The 15,389-nt window shown below is 37.6% G+C and overlaps 1 protein-coding gene across 1 annotated transcript in view; it reads left to right on the top strand.

Annotated features, from left to right (window-relative positions):
* prom1a (prominin 1a) overlaps positions 1–8,924 on the top strand; it is a 41,418-nt gene extending 32,494 nt beyond the window's left edge. The window contains exons 15-23 of the mRNA XM_069670256.1: positions 2,727–2,873; positions 4,034–4,105; positions 4,704–4,796; positions 6,222–6,239; positions 6,700–6,753; positions 7,198–7,278; positions 7,367–7,435; positions 7,928–8,017; positions 8,805–8,924. Coding sequence (XP_069526357.1) covers positions 2,727–2,873; positions 4,034–4,105; positions 4,704–4,796; positions 6,222–6,239; positions 6,700–6,753; positions 7,198–7,278; positions 7,367–7,435; positions 7,928–8,017; positions 8,805–8,924 — 744 coding nt within the window. The remainder of the gene's footprint in view (positions 1–2,726; positions 2,874–4,033; positions 4,106–4,703; positions 4,797–6,221; positions 6,240–6,699; positions 6,754–7,197; positions 7,279–7,366; positions 7,436–7,927; positions 8,018–8,804) is intronic.
* The last annotated feature ends 6,465 nt before the right edge of the window (positions 8,925–15,389 follow it).

Raw genomic sequence — 15,389 nt, 5'->3', positions numbered from 1 at the left:
TATTGCATACTACTAAAACTAGGGATATAATGAAAGTACTATTCAATTTGGAGATATAGCTCTATAAGTTCAAGTGTAACCAGAAATCTCAATCCTTGGCTGCAGCATTTCATTTGCATTACCTAATTATTTTTTTTACTTTCAAATCAAAGTGTGTGTGCCGACAGCATTTAGCTTTTACATGCCTCAGCTATAACCTAGGTGTATGCCAGAGACAATACATTGATGTAAGTTTCCATTTCTTTTTGACGCTGAGCCAGCCTTGTCCGCCTGCCTAAGACTGTCAGTACTCTGCTGCCAGCTGGCAAGAGCTTCTTGGCTTGTTTCAGCCAACAGCTGATACGGCCCATGCTACGTCTGTTCCTGCGCACTGGTCATTTGTCTTAATAAAATGCCTGCACATGTTTTAGGTTTCCAAAGGTGTCAACCCACACCTAACAGAATTTAAGCAAAAGCAACTTAGCCTCTCTTATTTAATCACCTATCTAAGCTGCTAGTAACAAAAAAAAACAAAAAATAATAATTATAACATGAGGCTATGTTAAAACAAAGTGTTTTGTGGGCTTTCTGAATATTCGTAAATTGTGAATACTTTGCTATGCTATTAAAAGTTATTACAACCCCTTCTTTTTAGCCTGAGTCACACAACATGCTTTTCATTTGAAAGGTGAAATATGTTTCTCTGTCAGGTTATTATTATAAAATCTTGATCAGACCAAACTAGCTTTATATTATAGCCTTCAGTCTTTATGGAAAATACATCATATAATGTTAACAACAATACTTACCAGCAATTCAGAAACTTCCAATATTTTATGGTAGATCCTTTATATAGTAACAAGGAGTACCCTGTACCACCTTGGCTGATTTGTGATGTATTTCTGCTTAGGGGTTCAAATCATTAAACAGTACCCATTTATCTTTGGGACAGGTCGGTCTTGAACACATTACCTAAATAGACAATACCTTGTTAGGTTTATTATACTCTGTATAGATTTGAGTTGTACTTGAGTTGTAAGACTACATTTAAAAAACGTCCACGATTAATGAATTGTTGCAAATTCCTAGAGTAGTGGCATGAAAACTCTTTACTAACTGACACTACCCCTCAGAAGTTTAGCTAGTTATCCCCATTACAACATGTGCAACATTGCTTACATTAGCGGCTAACATCAGTCCCTACCTAACAAGCCAACATTTTCGAGCTGTTTTAGCTTACGGCTGAAGGTAACGTCTTTCAGCTAACAGAGCTTTCTTATTATCTGCTGCCTATCAACGCCCATTCTGACGCTGTAACGTTAGCCGCTGAAATAACGTTAGCTAGTGATAGGAGCAGATTAAATAGTAGTTTTCAGCAAATACGTGTTTTATGTTCAAGTTTGCGTTTTGTTATGATGTTTCGCATGGCTGTCAAAATATGACTCAAAGTTAAATTCATATTATATTGACATTAAGTAAATAAATCTTCCGCTAATTAACTCACCACACACGCTGAACGTAGTGAACATGTCTTTGAAATTACGGTAAGTGCACGAGCGTTTACGTTGTAGCGTCATGCAGTAATTGGTTGATCTTGACAGCGGAGAGTTCATTGGTCAGAATTTGTCCAATCAGATTCTTCGCTGGCATGACACTTCCTAAACATATCTGCTAAAGCCAGAACAGGTAAAAGCAAATACTTTCGAGAGTAAAAGGTGTTTTTAAAGAGATGATGTACATTAGGTATTGGTGTGTCTGTATATGTTTCATGCTTCCAAATACTGCGATTGAATTCAGTGCGATTCTTTTTGTTAACTGCTTTTTATTCACATCGATTTTACGCTGTCTGTCGGTGGCGGTCTTATGCCTTTTTGATCAAGCCAACTATAAGCGGGAAGAAGTCTGAGGCATACAGTGTCCGTATTTTTTTGAGACAAACAACTTTATTGCCAACATTTTTGTTGTGTTCTCATTAAAGTGCCACAAAAAAGAATACATTTTCTTTTTTGGTGGCGAAATTGCATATTACTATTCAAGGCATTCTTTTCTACATTTATATTTGCCAACATATGTCTCTCTATAATTAGGCCTATGGCTTTTAGAACAGATAAACAAAAAATCCTAATAAACTATATTGCAAATAATATTATAGTTATCGACACATAAACCTGTCATTGTAAAAATTAAGCTTCTACTTATGTGTTCTTGGAAGGATTATTTTTCTTCCTTCTTGTTTTTATTACTAGCTGTCAGAAAATATGAGCTTGGTTGTCTAATTTGTAATAAAACATACTGAAAGGCAGGCTGTTGCGCAGAAATGAATGAATGGGGATTGTAATTTACATTAGAAACAAACAGTAACTTTCAAAACAGAAAACATCAAGAAAAACTATTCTAGTGTTAAATCTGTACTTCCATCCAAACCACATATTTAAGCACTTTGGTTATCCTTGTGCCAACATTTGTTTTGCATTCATGCTGGCCTTTCATTATGCTAACAATGTTTTTGTATGCTTACAGTAATTACCCTTTGGGTTGTACACAGCTGTCATTGATAGCTTTTCTATGCCTTTCTAACAGGTATTTAGAGGCAGAAAGCTTGTAGGTGTAGAGATGTTAAGGTCCAAGATTACCTTATGTTCATGAGAATTTTTATAATAAAACATGCACTGTAACCTTCAGGCTTAAGGTTACAGCCTTCTCCAGGCCATGAAAAACCTATTTCTGTGCCTTTTTATTGTTTGCAGTTTACTAAAGAGGTGGTTGGACAGCTGGACAGCGTTAGGATCGACCTCAGGGGAATCATCCTGTTAGAGGCGGAGGGGAAGCAGAACCTCCTGGATTTCTCTGAAGTGGGGCTGTCAGAAATCAACTATGCAGACTACCTGGAAGAGGTGACACACACATCCTTAGATGCATACAGAAACAAACAGTTTTGCGCTGACACACTTGCATGAGCAGACCCATAATTATAAGACAGGACAGACACAAACAGAACACACTGCAAATGTACTTAAATGGGGAGGAAAGATCAGTCACACACAATTTTAAACCAGAAAAGACACAAAACATAAGGACAAACAATTACATTCACATAGTAAATAATTATGATCATTTTCCATTAATCCTTTGTTGTATGTTGAACTGATTTAGCTAGACTGCAATAGGGGGACATATGACATCATAAATACCACTGCATCCACGACAGACTAATGTAAATATTGCTAAAAGATTGTTCTATACATTTACTAATATTATTGTATTACAGTTCTGCTTTAATGGTATGGTCCCAGAAATAGCCTCCTCTCTGGCTGTCAGTTAACATACAGCAGGCAGTGTGTTACCTAATATCAGCTGCGACATGACACAGTACACTGGGTTCTGTTCAGGAACACTGAAGCTTGATTATCCAAAAGGATTCCTGTCAAGGCAAAGAGTGTGCAGAAACAAGCCGGGACTTGGCATTCCCCTGTCTTCTTCAACACTACCTGTCACGTTCACTTAGATTTATATCCTGAGAGACGAAAAAAGCTTGGAGGACTCCATTCAAGTGTACCACCACCTGTCCAGATACACACACTCTCCAATAGTCAGGATAAGAGTTTACATGTCCAACAGATGTTTCCTGCTCAGATCTCTGCATATTTTTGTACATTTTTAGATGAAAACTAAAATGAGTCTTTCTGGTACAAACACAATAGTCACCATCACAAAAGCACCAATTATGCTGGTTCCCAACTTCATTTATTTGAATCAATAAGATGCAATCTGCAGCTGACAAGACTCAATTTATCTTGGCCATCAATTAAGTGAGCTCTATCTACTGAGCAGCTTTGCAGAAAGTTTCCTCAGAAAGAAAATACCGTAGGAAATGCTGCATAATTGATTTTTCAAATTTGTAATAACAAAAGCAATGGACAAAAATAAACAACTTCCTAATTATGTAGCTAATGATGGATAAAAATCATTGAAAAATTACAGTTTGTATTACTAGAGGACTTTGTTGTCAAAATAAATACTGATAGAATGTTTTTTTATACTTGCTTACCTTCAGGTCAATAAAGGAGTCACTGTGGTGGACTTGCTCTCATTTGCCCGAGAGCTGGAGGCCCAGACGGATCTCATGGTGAGAACTCCCTGCTTTCTTGTTGACTTACAAACATTTACTCCGTTCAGTTTCACTGTTTCCTCAGTTCACAGGCAAAACATTTGATGTACTTTATTATTTTGGATGCTATGAGAGCACTTTGGTGGATTTGGATGTCCAAAGTCTCCAAAGCTCCTTGTGTCATTGTTCAAAACATTGCAACCCTGCCTAAATACAGACAGTCTGGGAGAGCAGTCTGACTACTTTGTTATGCCTTCAGGGGGCTTTAGGAAACCAAGCACATTTAGTCACATCTAAACGGCGAGTACCGTTGGAATCTCCAAACGGATAGTGATTTAAGTTAGTTTAATTTAAAGGATAAAAAAAAACCTAGAGTTTGACATCAAAAAATATATCCAAGCATTATTGACTGTATTACTCTTAAAAGATAAAAGAGGCATTTAACTGTTGGACAGAAGAGAAACAACCAACTGTTATTGGCCAGCTGGCTGACAATAAATAGCTTGGAGTCTCTGACATGACTTTCATTGTAGTTTATGGGCCCAAATATCCTTCTATTCCATGATAGATGGCTTTTCACTGAGAGTGTGTTTCTCTGCCTGTTTGTGTGTTTCAGCCCAGAAGCGGCCTGCAGACGGCTCTGAAAGGCCACATCGGGACTCTGCGGCAGATCCACCGTCAACAGATCATCCCCATGGAGCAGGCCATGGTAATGTCAGACTTTGTGTCTCTGTTTTCAGTCCAAATATTCACGCCCGGCTGAACTCTTGGATTTTGGTCAGATTTTCTGTCTTGTCTCCTTAAAGGAAACATCTCCTTTGTACTACTTATGCAACTCATGAATTTTGCATTTCTTTCTGTGTTTGACTTCTTCCTGTCAAAAACTCACAAACATGAACTGACATGACATCTGGATAATTGTATGCACCGTAAAGCTAAATGTTGCATTATACATAGAGTTTCCTTTTTTCTGCTATATGTTTGTTTGGCAGTTGTACAGAAACCCAGCATAGAAAAGCCATAGGCAATTTTCTCACCCACAGTATCCTTGAAACACCAGAGTCCAATGCAGCCACAGAGCTACTTTTAGCTGCAAGCGCTAGTACATGCTGTACATCCTCCCCTACTGTTGAGGGGGCTGCCTATAGGCACTTTGGGAAAGAAAAAACAGGATGAGGTAAACCTAAACATATGACAGAAATGACCTAGGTTGTATTGTGACTCGTACAAAACATGCTTTTGTATATAGCACAATGATTGTCCATGTTTATGTGCCAGCATATTTTTCCTGCATAAAAGATTAAAATAGACCTTAAAGCTACTCTAATCAATATTTTTTATTAAGGAGGTATCAAATGGCTTTTTGTTCAGTGAAAGGGGTCACTTAATTACCTCTCGACTCTGAAATTCCCCTCGGCTCTACAGAGCATTTTAGCATCTTTCAGCTCATGGTTCAGTCACCGCGCTCTGCTCAGCCCGATTAAAGTTTATTTCTTTCTCTTATTAAGCCGCAGTACAGCTCACATAGGACAGACAATTTTGAAGTGGTGCATTTAGCAGCTATGAGGAGTAACATTTATCTCAGGGTGTGGTGGAAACCAAAAACAGAGCTAAAAGAGAGTAAATGCTTAACTTACACTTGCCAGGTGGCCAAACATGACTCTAAATTATATATGTTTTTTTTTGTTTTATGCTAAATAAGGAACAGTTAGCTAAAAATATTGTATTATTGTAAAAGTTATAATGTTCTGAAGTGTATGAAGTGTAAGTCTATGCCACAGCTGCTAAATATGAGTGTAGGTGGGTCATCCTTGTGCTAATGTCTGTTTAAGAGAGTGGTATTATCTTTGACAGTGAAGGTTTATTTCAGGATTTTATTAAAATATCATCAAAAGCAGAGTGTTTTTGACCCTCAGGCATGTGTCATCCAACTTGTCATGTCTGTGAAAAACAAATTAAATATTCAGTTTTCTTGTCCCGTCAAAGGCAATGACGGTCTTTTGAATAACGCCAAGGATTTACAGCTACGAGCAATTCAGACAATCAGTGATGCACTTCAACACATCTTTTACAACAGCTTTTCTTTGTTTTTGTTCTTTATGTTTGTTTTGCTTTATCAACTTTCAACTTCAAGAAATATGTTAGAGCGAGGGTAAGCGGATATGTGTCCATCCTGTGTATTAAATGTCCCCATCCATTATTTGGAACATTTAGAGAGATATTTCATGACGTATAGTTATCCAAGAAAATGTTTCTGTATATTGTGTTTGTTCTTGTATTTTACATTTGTATAACGCTCATATGCTCAATGGTGTTGAACATGAAGGGTTTTGTACCAAAATATTACAAAATATCCACTTTAAGAAAATAAATGTTACTTTTAATCCGTCTTAATTTCGTAACAATCTGGATATTTAATTTTGGAACAAAGTCCTTCAGCATGCTTGTACTGGCAGCAGAATATTGTTCATCAAGTATCGCTTCTGTTCTTGCCTGGTCTCTGTTTGTGTTTCACTGGCGTACGTTTTCAGGTTATACAATGACCCCTGACTGTATCTCCTGACCTTTGACCTTCCTGGTGCTAATTTGTGCTCTTAATTCCCCTTTTAAAGAGCGCGCTGAACCAGAGTATGCGGTTCCTGGAGAGAACTGCCTCAGACCTGCCAGTAAGTAAACCCTTACTTAAATTTGATTCTTAAATCTAGGATTAGATTTAGGCTAATCTCTATTTACAGATTCTACATAGAAATTAGAATCTGTAAGCAGGGACATGGTTCTGGTTTCTGGTCCGTTTGTACTACGCTTGTAGTCCGAGTAATATCGACCAATTACATATCTGCAGCCTGCTGCGATGCAGAAAAAACGTCTGTGTGGAGAGCAAAAGCAGGCGGAAATAAATGACATCCCGGCTCCCATCAGTGGTCATCTGACAATCTTATTAATCTCTATAAACAGACATCTGCAGAAAGTTCGTTTATTGCTAACCGCTGGCTAAACCGGACACACCCGACATGTTCACTGTTGTCCCCAGAGGCTATATCGACGTCAGACTATAGCCGATAGGATCAGAGGATTTAGGCTAATCAAAATATTTTATTTCCCCTCTACAGAACAAAGTTTTAGCAGTTATTGATGCCATTGAAGCTGCACAGTACCTCATCTCCCACAATGCTACACGTTTAATCAACGAGGTAACCGAAGGGTCTCTTGATTTGTTTATATTCTCTGCTTGTAAATGATCTGTAACTTACATTATCTCTGAATCTGAATCTTCCCCAGGAAACAGGAAAATACACAGCGACCATAGTTGGCTACTTCCATCAATACATAGAATGGGTCAAAACATCTGTAAGTGTTTGTGTGTTCATTTGTTAACTTGTTGAAGCCTTTGTGGTTCTCAGCTCTCACGTTTGCTGCAGTTCTACTTGTTAGACAAACCCAAACTCTGCTGCTTTAGACAGAGCTGGCAAGAATACCTTTGCATGTTACATAAGAGTTTTGGAGTAAATATAGAGAAATATAACTGTAACAACTTCTATAAGTGTAAGGAATTTGCTTTGTGGCTCATTGGTTTGTGCTGCAGTTAACTTAAGGAATTCAAAACAGAGTAAAAAACAGGATGTTTGAAGCCTGAAGCTGAAGAACATTTTTATTTCATCGTAATGTTTTTGTTGCGTTTGAAGAGCATTTAAATTACAGGCATGTGTCGTGCAATATTCTGTGACACCAGTAGCATGGTTAACATACAGAATAATACAACAGAGTTAATGTTGATACACAGTTTGTATTCCTGAATCTGTTGTGTGTAGACGTGCATTGTTTTTATCTTGCTCTTTGTAGTTGGCCATGGAGGTTGCACCATGCAAGCCCTTCAGCAACATGGTGGACACGGTGGAAATCATTACCTGCAGTTTCTTGGTCGACTCCATGGTAATTACACCAAGGATACGGTGAAACAAACCCAATTTAAACAGTAGAATAATTTAATTTTAAAAGGCTACGTTGGTTTAGCTCACAAGGGTTCGGTATGTCACAACAGATTAACTGTTATTCATTTGGGTCATAAATCTATTATATATCCTAGCTTGCAAAGAAGCTTTTCAAATCGACATTATTCATTACTCAGTACATGTCACCTCTGTTTGTCACAAATGTTTTACATGATAGATTTAAAGTCACAGCACAAATTGTTCTGATGGGATTTTATGTCTTTTTTAAATCTTTAAAATGTAAAAATGCACAATATACTGTATAGACATACTATACAGATAGATACTAGATAGATAGTGACTTAACAGACATTTATTTAAATGAAAATCTTCGAGATTATCACTTTAATGTTTATTTGTACTGTATAGGGTAAGTATGAAGCAAGTAAACCGATGCCACACACTACAGCATTTATAGTCTTAGCTAATTTGCAATGGGTGGGCAATTAGATAGACTTTAAAATACATAAAATCAACAACAAATACACAAAAGACAGAACACAAAACAGACTCAACAACAATAAAACAGTACAGGATACAAAACATCCTACAATAAAACTAACTTGAAACCCTGGTCCGAAACCACCATCACAAAAGACAAAGAAAATAACCTGGAATGAGTCTGTTTCACACATTAGCTGTAAAAGGGACTTTTAGAATTCTGTCCATTCATTAATAGATTTATCGATTAATAATTTAATCTCTAACTGCCTGTTCTTGTTCCACAGAACACGTTCTGGATGGGCCTGGGCTGCAGCACTCTTTTCCTGCTCCCCAGCATCATCCTGGCCGTGAAACTAGCGAAGTTCTATCGCAGGATGGACACAGAGGATGTTTACGATGAGTGAGTAATTTGACAACTTCTTTACAACTTTATGTATACATATTCATATACATGTATTTCATAGTTTATACTTCAAAGAATGAGATATAATACCCGAATGTTATGCTGTCAATGGTTGCAGGACATCCTTCTTTCTCTTCTGCTTCTTCTTCTAAAAGTTATATCTTGCTAAGCTGCTAATTAAAAGGCTGAATTTCAATTTTCAGTTTGTATTTTGCTATTTCACTTAAAGATTTAAATATAATCTGAAAATATTTGACTTGTTTATCATTATAGTTTTTGTTGTAGATTCGATGTATCTTTCGTCGAGGTTCTTTGCTCTGCTGGTTTATTGTTGATTTATTGTCTCCTCCCTTTTCTCTTCCTCGTAGTTCCTCTGTTTCTGGGACTTGGCATTTTACTTTGTGATAACCATTTCTACTATTTCCATCTTCCATATCTTTAATTTTTTGTGTCATTCCTCTCTGTCAAGCACTTGGCACTTTACAAAGAAACATTGACACGTTTGTCAATTTATATTTCTTCTTCATGGACCTTTTGCTCACACAAACTTTATTAATCACGGCTTCACACAAACACAGTGTCTCGATCGGTGGTGTCTCTCGCCATGTGATCTGTGCAGGCAACTTACTGGTGCATTTCCATCGCTGACATTTCAATAACATCTTTATGTTGTTTTTCTTTTGTTTATCATTATAGCATTGAGACAATTCCCATGAAAACGTAAGACATTTTTACCCACCTGCCTCTCCTTTTCAACTTCTCTCACTCTGTGCTTTTCTCTGGATCCTGTACATAGAACTGTTTACTAATTCTTGGTGCTGGTTTACGTTTTTAAGCTTGGAATTGCTCTTATGGGTGGATGGTGTGGCTTCTTGTCGTGTGCTACCTTTGAAAAGTGCCCCTTACCTTTCATGAAGGGCTCTTGCAATCATTACCTTACAAATCCACCTGTTTTTGTAACTCACAGTGTAAATAAAACACTATGGTTTATACATAAAAACATCTATCTAAATACATTCTTGAATAGTTTGACTACTGTAAAAGAAAGACTTTTTACTCTTAAATTCAGCATGCCATGTCTCTCACATTACATTTTCATCCTTTTTTTGTATACAATATTTTGTTTTCAGTATGGAAATTGGTAATAATGGTTATCATAGTGAGCGCTCACAAGGTATCCCAAATCCTATGATGACAAGGTAAACGTTCTAGTAATCCTGTTACTGCATGTTGTAGGAGGTGGAGGCATGCCGCGGGATGTGGGTTTTCTTTTACGAGCAGAATGACGTGGCCGGACACAGCGCATGCCTTTGAGGGCGTCGATTTGTTTCACACACGCATACACAAACACACACACCAGGCTATAAGGGGGTCAGAGATTTGAACAACAACATGGAAGCTGACAAGTAATGGTGGCTAGTGAAGTGAAAAAGGCTGAAAGTATTTGTAGGGAAAATTAAATAAATTGTTTGAAATTAAATAAGAAATTACAGAGATTTACATATTTTATTAGTGTAAATTATGAAGCTGAGGCTAAGAAGCAATTAGCCTAGTTTAGCATAAAGACTGGAAGCAAGGGGGAACAGCTAGCCTAGCTTTACTGAAAATGACTCATTGGTTGGATTTCAAGTTTTGAAACAGATTTGTGCCCCTCCTCGGGATGAATTAAAGGTTTATAACTTTAGTAATCCTTTAACTTAACATGTTGTCTTGGTTTATATGGAAATACATTCTAAACTTATGTCCCATTGGCGTTTTGTGTTTATCTCTAATTAGCACCAATTTATGTATAAAGATGGACGACGTGTCTCTATCTACTCTCATTGTACAAAATTGAAGCCAGTTGAAGGACCATCTTGCACACACTTAAATTACCAAAAAAATGGAGGTCCAGCATGCGGCGTATTAACAGCAGAACAGCTTGTTGTGTTGGCCTAAAGCAGACGCTCACAGATATTGAAACTTCAATGAATGTAGTGATTGTTTTAGTTACGTCTCCTCTCACCGTTCCTCCTCCACTCTGCTAATCTGGAACAGATCGGCTGCAGGAGCCGGATTTGTCAACAGAGCTGTCAATCATCCTTTTGACAGCATCAAATAACTAATTAAAAATAAACTTGTCAGAAACATGAACACTCGGACGTTAATCAACATGATAAGAACTAACTGTAATGACAGAAACCATGTTTGAGAAAAATTGGGTGTGTATTTTGATTTTATAGTTTGACTCATGTCCCATCTGTTAACATGGAGGAGGCGGGCTTTGTGACCTATACTGCAGCCAGTCAGCAGGGGGCGCTCTAAATGTTTTGGCTTCACTTTTAGGGAGCTGTCATGTCATCCATCTTTTATGCAGTCTATGATTAGCACACTGCACATTAGCATGCTAACACTGTAAACTAAAATGGTGAACGCGGTAAACATTTTACCTGCGAATCATTAGCATGTTAGCTTTGTAATTGTTTGCAGCGTTAGCATCCAGATGTTATTTTTTATATCTCTGCGTGTTTACAGATTAAACAAACAAGATCCAACTATGTATAGTGAGCGTTAGATGTGCTAGTAATCATTTTTACGTTTGTGGAGAGAGCCAGGTTAGCTTCTACCTGCTACCAGTCTTTATAATTAGCTTTTTAAACCATGTCCTGACCAAGGCTGTCTATTTAATGCACACAAATGACTTTGGTGTGATCCGTTGTAAAATCTTTGCTCAGTCCGTCTCATGTTAGTATTTTTGCTGCCATTACTTCTCTCTGTCTTATTACCAAATGTTCTGCTTTGTGGTTTTGGGGAAATCTACCATATAACTAACCTTTGCATGCTCTGTCTGTTTGCACTGGAATGAAAAATCTTCCTGTTTCCTCTCATTTAGAGTCAGCCAAAGTCCGATGAATGTACACCTGATCATTTTGTTCAGAGAGAGGCAAGCATGTCAAGCTTTGGTGTGATGCTGGGAATGCTGCTCCTTTGATTTTCTTCTTAAGCTAACAAAACGTCTAACTGCATGTTATTGTACTTTTAAGTTGCATTCGAACAGCCCAATTCCTGTAACAGAAGATGTTGGAAGAGAGCAAAACAGCTTCATTACAGAGAAAGAACTACATACTTGCTGGTATTTTCCTTCCACATCATCATTGTCTTTTTAATGAGTGGAGTTTCATTCCAATATGGGCTTTCTACTTTGTGAGAAATTGCTGCCTTACTCGAGAGTAAACCCCAAAAAGACTAGGAATACTTTGGTTTTTATTTGAAAAACACAAAATCTTCTACGCTGTAATCTTTATAAATAAAACATAGTCAAAGTCGGGCGCTGGTTTAGCTCAGTTGGTAGAGCAGGCGCCCAAAGTATAGAGGCTACAGTCCTCAACGCACTGATCGCAGGCTCGACTCCCGGTTTACCGGTCATTTGGTGCATGTCGTCCCACACTCTCTACTCCCCACATTTCCTGTCTCTCTTCAGCTGTCCTATAAATAAAGACCAAACATGACATGACACTGCAAAATTCAAGCATGATTTTAAAGAGGCAATATATGACCTCTGTTGACCTTTATCAATGAACAGTAGCTATAAAGACACCTTTTACCCCTGAAAATTAAAATCTGAAGGAGTGCAGTTTTTTAGCAAATGTTTGCGCATTTCCATCCATGACTATTTTGCAAAAAGTTTGTTCATCCTAATAAGCCATTCTAATGTATTACATGTATCCATGTAATCCAGTACACCAGCTCAGCCATAAGATTTGCTTTTATGTTGCCTGTAATATACAGGCTTTTTTCTAAGCTGTCACAGAGGTGTGATTCAGTGATATTTCAGCATCAAGGTCATAATTGGTGATGGGGCTGTACTGAGCAGCATTATATTCAGAGGTGTTTCTAATTCTCTGGCCCCCTCATGTATGTAAATAGGGACATCTCACTATAATTTAGATCAGTACAACAGCACCTTTAACTACGGCCTCAGTAATAAACATCATTGAATTTACACACTTCTGACTCTCAACAAAACAAAAGTCAACAAAAATTAAACTTTATAAAAGCAGAATTCATGGCAGTGCTGTTGTATTGAACTGCATTAGATTGTACAGGTGTACCTAATGAAGTGGCCGGTGAATGCATTTCGTAATCTGATGGGAATCTGTCTACCTACCTGTACATTTTTTAAAAATCAGGGTAAATAATCTTTGGGTCACAAGTACTGATGAATACCGGTGTTAACCCCACAAAGATAACTGCCATCTCGCAGGCAGAAACCTGCAGACTTATTGCCCCTTTAATTCACCAAATACAGATAATTCAATTTTAATCCGTTTGGAGAATCTCGATGAAGCTGTTCTGCTCGCTGCCGTGTGAACTACTCTTCCTGCTTTTCTTTTTTCAAAGTGAAAGAAAAGAAGCAGGCAGCGATTATTAAGAAATGCTGATGGTTGAATTTTCTCTCTGTGTCGTTAATGTCGTGCCCTTTGTGTGTCTGTGTTTGTGCTCCTGTGCCGGTAGCATCCCTACATATGACACTATGAACAGGTTCCCGCGGGCCTCGGCTCCTCCGAGGCACATCGACTGGTGACAGAGAGCCGGCTCTTGCTCTAGCTCCTGAAAGGTACCTGAAACCAGCGCCTCCGACCTCTTTCTCTAACATTTAAAATACTCTTACTTCCAATTTAATTTTTCTTTTACACAGCTATCATCCCATCCTGCTGCTTAACTGCAGTCACCATGCCATCTATCTCTCCCTCCTCTCTTCATAATCTCACGTCTTTCTATTTGTTTGTGCACTCTTCTAACCGAACCCTCTAACACTTCTTTACAGCTTGTTTTAGTGCTTTTCTGCTCACAGTGACTTTGCAGGAAAACCATCATGGTGAGAAAAGCTAAATTTGGAATCACTAACGAACCATAAATGTGTTCATGGTAGTTATGTGTAGGTGCTTGTGATTGCTTAGTCAGTGTGCTTTAGAGGAGAAGCTGAATGTGCTTATTCGACTTGCTTTTGCTTTGTGTGATGCTGATTAGGATTGACGTAATTTGGTGCTAAAAACTGCCTCATTTACAAAGCAGTCAGTAACCGTTCTGACCAGATACATGCCTTTCTTTTTAGTTCGTGTGAATACTTAAAAATGCTGCAAATACTTTGTCTAATTTGCATTTTTATATCAATAGCCTTTTGATGTGTGTCCCTGTGTTCTTTTAATGCTGGGCTGTTTTTGGCCTTAATCCCTCCTAAGGCTGTTGCATTTAAATCTCTGCTTATTGAATTAAAAAATGAAGAATTAAGCAGCTTTAAATTTTTATTTTGCAAGAGATAAATGGTGTTATATCTTAGTTCAAAAGTGACAGCCTTGCTTTAAGTGCCAAGGTTACATTAAATAAATACAATCTGGCGTTGGGTCTCTATTAGACTGCATAGAAGATGTGGCACTTTAGTCAAAGTCACGTGAAATTAAGACAAAAGTATGTCAATTTAATTACAAACTTGTTAAATAATTAATGGTCACTGATTTTTTAACCAATGTCGATTGACATATTCTCACAGTTCACTTATTTACTTACACTTTTCTCCAATATTTTCCTTCCCAGTGCCCTCGAAAACTGGAACTAAAGTAAGTTTCTTCATACATTTTTACATTTTAGTCTGCAGCCGTTTAATTGAATCTGTTCCAATCGATCCAACAGCAGAATGGGCTCTGATTCCCAGATCAATAGGAAGGAATACAACGGTTCAGAGCCATTGTTGTTAAGATGTCCATTTAACAAGTAATTTAGCCTCTTATCGAGTCTGAAGGTCTAATTTTCCAGCTGCTTAATGAGTGTTTGTCGCAAATCTGCATTTCAAAGCAGTTTTGACCAAATTTTCAGTATCAAGAAAAAGGCTGATCAATATATTGGAGATAATGAAAATTCCTTTGCTGCTTTTATATGTTTTGGATTGCATTTGTTTTTTATTAGATTTTAAGACAAATTAAAAATTGATTAGATCAGGCTCATGTGATTGGTCGGTTCTGATATTACATTATGTGAGAGAGCAGCGACACAAAGAAAAGCAGCAGAACTTTTACATTAACTTTTCCTAAATTTTTATTAAAGGTGGACAAACATTTATGTATAATATGTGAGGTTATGTCGAGATTATTTTGGTATATATGAACCCAAACTCAAACGTCAGTGAATGAAATAGTCAGGATATGTGGTCTGTAGTTTTGTACACATGGACATCAACTTTCATGTTCACGTTGAGAGGTTTGGGTAGATGGATTGGATTTTGCGCTAGGAGACCAGGGTTCGTGTCCCGTATAAAACCAAGTCTTAATATTTACATATTATAGCATATTAAGCTCAAACCACCATCTTTGTATAAATCTAACCGAGCAATTTTGGAGCAAAAACTGTGGCTGTGTTCATGAATGTGTCAGAAATGTTGTGAAATGTTTTACAAACCTGACGTTGTAAACGGTTGCAGTTTGGTTAGGCT

The sequence above is a fragment of the Semicossyphus pulcher genome, unplaced genomic scaffold (genome assembly GCF_022749685.1).
Source record: "Semicossyphus pulcher isolate SPU_LCO1_2020_fin unplaced genomic scaffold, fSemPul1.0.p SCAF_2, whole genome shotgun sequence".
NCBI classification, from domain to species: Eukaryota; Metazoa; Chordata; class Actinopteri; order Labriformes; family Labridae; genus Semicossyphus; species Semicossyphus pulcher.
The sequence above is the reverse complement of the archived record's forward strand: the minus strand, read 5'-3'. Positions and strand labels throughout refer to the sequence as shown.